Here is a 4,218-nt window from a genome sequence, read left to right as displayed (position 1 = left end):
AAAAGTAGATAACCTATAAAAGAGGTTAAAATCATATGTAATGGATAAATTTTGCATTAATATAAATTTTAATTTTCTTCGTGTATGTATTGCATCGTCTAATCATGGCAATTTCTATCACAAATAATACAAGAATCAAGGAAAAAATAAAATAAAAATCAATGGCTATTAGACCAATTTGACCAGCAGATCAAATTCAATGTTGACTTTCAATCAGCATGAGTAAGAAAAAGTCAACCCATTCTTATCCTAACGTCAATCAGTATTTCAACTTCTAGATCCTAATAAGTCAACTCAGAAAGAAAAACTCCAACCAATGCAATCAAATAATATGGAAAGAATAGTTCGGAGAGCACTCGATTAAGAGGTTCACATAAGATATATGCCACCACCATAAGAGTCTCTCAACACAACATAATCCATGGAACACACTATAATCAATACACATATAACAGCGGGTGATCAACACTAAACAAAACTGAGGCAAAACAAAATACATAATTGAATAGGAACAAGATATTCAATAGGTAGGAGAGTAGTACCGGCCTGCCGGCATGCCATAGGGCATCCCGGGGTTGGGCATGAAGGCGTTGTTGATCCTGACCAAGCTGGCCTGACCCTGCATACCATCCTTCGAGTACTGCTGCCATACGAGCTGCTCCTGGACTAGCAGCTGCTGTTTCTTCTCTATCTCTGCCATTTGAACATAGGAAGGTGGCGGGATACTGAGGGATGCCGCGAAAGGGTCCTGCCCAATTGTCTGCACTGAACCATCAGGCGCAGGAAGGGCGAGCACAGGTGCGGAGCCTCGTCCGGGGACTGGCAAGGCTACACTGCTCGCGCTCCCTCCGTTCGCCTGGGCATTAACTTGCTGCTTCACTAGACCTTGATCATACATGCCATTCAGTAGTAATGGATCCAGCCCTCCGCCCATTGCAGCCTTTTGCTTTGATAGATTGCTGGCAGTCTCCACAAGGACAAGCTCCCAGTCTTCTTTTCCGGGTTCTGCTGCAGGATTCTGCCAGGCGGAGGTCACGCCAGGGTCACTATTTGATGAAGGGAATGCTTCCCATGAACCATTTGCGGCTGCTGGCCCCTGGAAAAGGGCTAATGCAAGATTATTAGAGTGGTCGTCAGCTGTCAAACCATCCTCTCTTAGATCCACCAGGTCAGGTGGTAATTCCGGAGGCTGCTGATTGATTGGCTCCACTGCTGGCTCCGGCTCCTCTTCCTTGTAGTCAGATGGTGCAGGAAGAGCTTTGATGCTGTTCATGTCCTGCTCTGGTTCTTCATCCCCTGCAGGTGCAGGGATTGTTTCTTTTGGAGGGCTCTTTGGCCTCCTCCCTCTATCCCTCACAAACTCCTCCAACGTCTCCAGAAGTTTGTCAGTAATGCGTTGCACTTCTGGGTACTCTGAATACCTTGCCACTCCTGTATCCTTGCACCAAGCATAGAAATCACACAGCTCATCTATCTGCTTTGCGGCACTAGCATATGCCTCAAATGATTTGACACAGTCAGGATATTCCATGTCAAAGAAGCGATCTAGGAGAACGGCGAGTATCTCACATGTATCGGCGTAGAGCTGAAAGCTCTCTCGTACGAGAGGGTAAAGAGCAACGAGGATCATCCTGCTATGTTTTGCATTGCCTGTGGGGCGGGAAGCAAGCAAACGCCCGAGTAGCTGCTGTAAATGATACATCTTGCCCAACACCCTCTCTGGGTTCATGTCTCTCAGTGGTGTTGGTGGCTTCTTCTCTTCCCCATCCTGACGTTCTTCATACCCATCTCTTCTATTACCCCGAGGGGACGAGTATGAGGACCTTCCATAACTCCCATATGCATAAGGATCATGGTCACCATGTCGTTGTGGGGATCTCCAGCGGTCGGTTCCAGATTCATTTGAGCGGCTGCTGCCACCACCTTGTTTCCTTTCATACATTATGCACTCTAACCGCTGATCCAAATAGAGAGCATAGGTGCGAACAAAGGCCGAGTGATCCCAGGAATTGGAATGTGCCTCATCACGGAAATCAGACATGTTCAACAGGCGAGTTCCTCTCCTGGTGGCATAGAGAATCTCATGTTGGAATGCAAGATCACCATCAACCATAAGGCGATGAACAAGCATCAGGGCCTTGAGGGCCACAACCCAATCACGAGTCTTACCGAGCCTCCTCGAAATGGTAGCAATGCAAGCACTGACATAACCCCTGGAGTAGGATGTCATGTTCAAAATCTCACGTAGGTACTTCTCATTAGCAGGTTCATCATCATGACTGGTTGCCTTGACTATAGCCACATCGAGTTCAGGAGCCATGTTGCTTGAAACCTTAGCCAGGCCAATGCTAGTCTGGTCCTTCACTGTTCCCAGAGCCTTTCTAATGCTTGGTGCCATTTCTTCTATTCCTTTAAGCAATATATTGCCTGGAGGATTCTAAATGTTAAGCATAAGAAGAAGAAGTTCTAAATGTTAAGCATAAGAAGAAGAACACTAATAATGGTATTCATCATTCATAATATCAAGAAAAATCTGAGGCGATTTGTAAGATGCATAATATCAGTCATGTTCACGCAAATAAAAGTGAAAACTAGAATCCATTCTCCTTTCAATAGACCAAGAACAAGAATGTCCCAAAAACAACCAAAAGTTCTACATTTAGACGAGAAGAAGATTCTTCGTAGACAATGTACCCAAATTGATTGTCTAAGGATGTGACAGTAATATACAAAACCTGTAACAGCAGTTCAATACGACACGGGAAGACCCCACTGTATATTCCTAGATTATCATTCTGTCACGCTAATCTTCTCTCTCTTTTTTTGTCGCTTTTCACATAATTAGCCCACCTTTTTTTGGTCAAAGGAGTGACTTGTGGGGTTATTATTCAAAGGAAAACAATTTCAAAGTAGAGATGCAGATGGGCCTCGAAGAAATTCCTGCTCAACGAGAAAATCGAGTCCCTCGAGACGCATAATGGACATTTGGCACACCTTTTTGACTGTTCATAAAATACCAGTTTGATGAAAAGAAAGATTAGACTAAAAATGACCATTGATACAGATTTTTTTCCAAAGAAATTGGACCAGAAGCATAAACCCTTGGGATCTATAATAGCCTCAACCGATTGATTAATTCGCAGAAGATTTTATAGAAGAAGAAGATGACGAGAGAGAGAGAGAGAGAGAGACAGTAACTCAGAAGCAGCTTTGCCCGCAAATCTCTAGCAGCAGCCAGAATCGGTTCATAAGTATGGGAACATCTATCCGATTAGGAAAAATACACACACAAGTAGCAAACGAACTGGTAGATCTATACAGCAAGCTCAGAAACACGACTAGTTAAGGAAAGCATAAATAATCACCTGATCACCGTGTCCTCTTGCGCCAAAGATCACACTCCAGAAAGCTAATCTCGAGATTGAAAAGGTGAGATACCCAGCGCCCGGATCTTCCTTCGATCTTCGAGTCCTCCGGGCGAATCCCTCAATTTCCGACGCCGTGGACGGCGAAAAGAACCGACAAAGAGGCCGAGAGGGAACCGCTGCTCTTCCTTGTCGCCTTATATCGCCGGATATGGCGCCGGGATCTACCGAGAGATTCGAGTAGAAATGGCCGTCGAGGGCGGCGGCAGGAGCCAAACCAGCACGCGGTTGGAGAGCTCCCTAATAAACAAACAAATAAGGCGATAAGGATGAGGCGTATAGGAATTTGAAAAGAAATCGGATGTAGTGGCATAGACTCGTCCATGCGATAACGACTTCCAACCGTTCGATATACTCTGATGCAGCTCCGCAGCGAACTCGCATAGGAAGATTGGTGCGGGGCGGTGTGGGGACGATCGTTGGGTACAGCTTCCAACTTGTAGCGGGGCTGCCGAAGCGACACAACGTGTCGCATTGTCGCAAGGCCACCGCGACAATTGAATAAAACGATGGGTGGGACATGAACGTAACGGAGACGCCGATATAAAGAAAATGACGTTTTTGGTGCTACCGCGCGAGTTAGTGGCTGTTGTCGTTGCCGAAAACAACTGAAAAGCGAAATTTTAAAATTATTATTAAATATAATTATAAACTTTTAGGTAAAAATCAAATGAACATTTACAGTATTGTTATTATTATTATTTTAAAATACTTTTTATATAATTTTTTTATTAATTTAATATAAATTATTTTAATATGATCATAATTAAATTTTTATAGGAGTTAGATAGCA

General features: G+C 44.1%; 1 protein-coding gene across 1 annotated transcript; it reads right to left on the bottom strand.

The window, feature by feature from the left end:
• Positions 1 to 297: 297 nt before the first annotated feature.
• On the bottom strand, positions 298 to 3,678 carry LOC122047849 (putative clathrin assembly protein At2g25430). Its single transcript, XM_042609356.1, has 2 exons — positions 3,366 to 3,678; positions 298 to 2,427 (listed from the first exon to the last, which is right to left on the bottom strand). Exon 2 carries the CDS (start codon positions 2,396 to 2,398, stop codon positions 521 to 523), a length of 1,878 nt encoding a protein of 625 aa, XP_042465290.1. The 5' UTR covers positions 2,399 to 2,427; positions 3,366 to 3,678; the 3' UTR covers positions 298 to 520.
• Positions 3,679 to 4,218: the final 540 nt, after the last annotated feature.

The sequence above is a fragment of the Zingiber officinale genome, chromosome 2B, assembly GCF_018446385.1.
Source record: "Zingiber officinale cultivar Zhangliang chromosome 2B, Zo_v1.1, whole genome shotgun sequence".
NCBI classification, from domain to species: Eukaryota; Viridiplantae; Streptophyta; class Magnoliopsida; order Zingiberales; family Zingiberaceae; genus Zingiber; species Zingiber officinale.
The sequence above is the reverse complement of the archived record's forward strand: the minus strand, read 5'-3'. Positions and strand labels throughout refer to the sequence as shown.

Coding starts and splice junctions, on each gene's coding strand:
- LOC122047849 (XM_042609356.1), bottom strand. CDS start 2,398: ATGGCACCAAGCATTAGAAAGGCTCTGGGAACAGTGAAGGACCAGACT.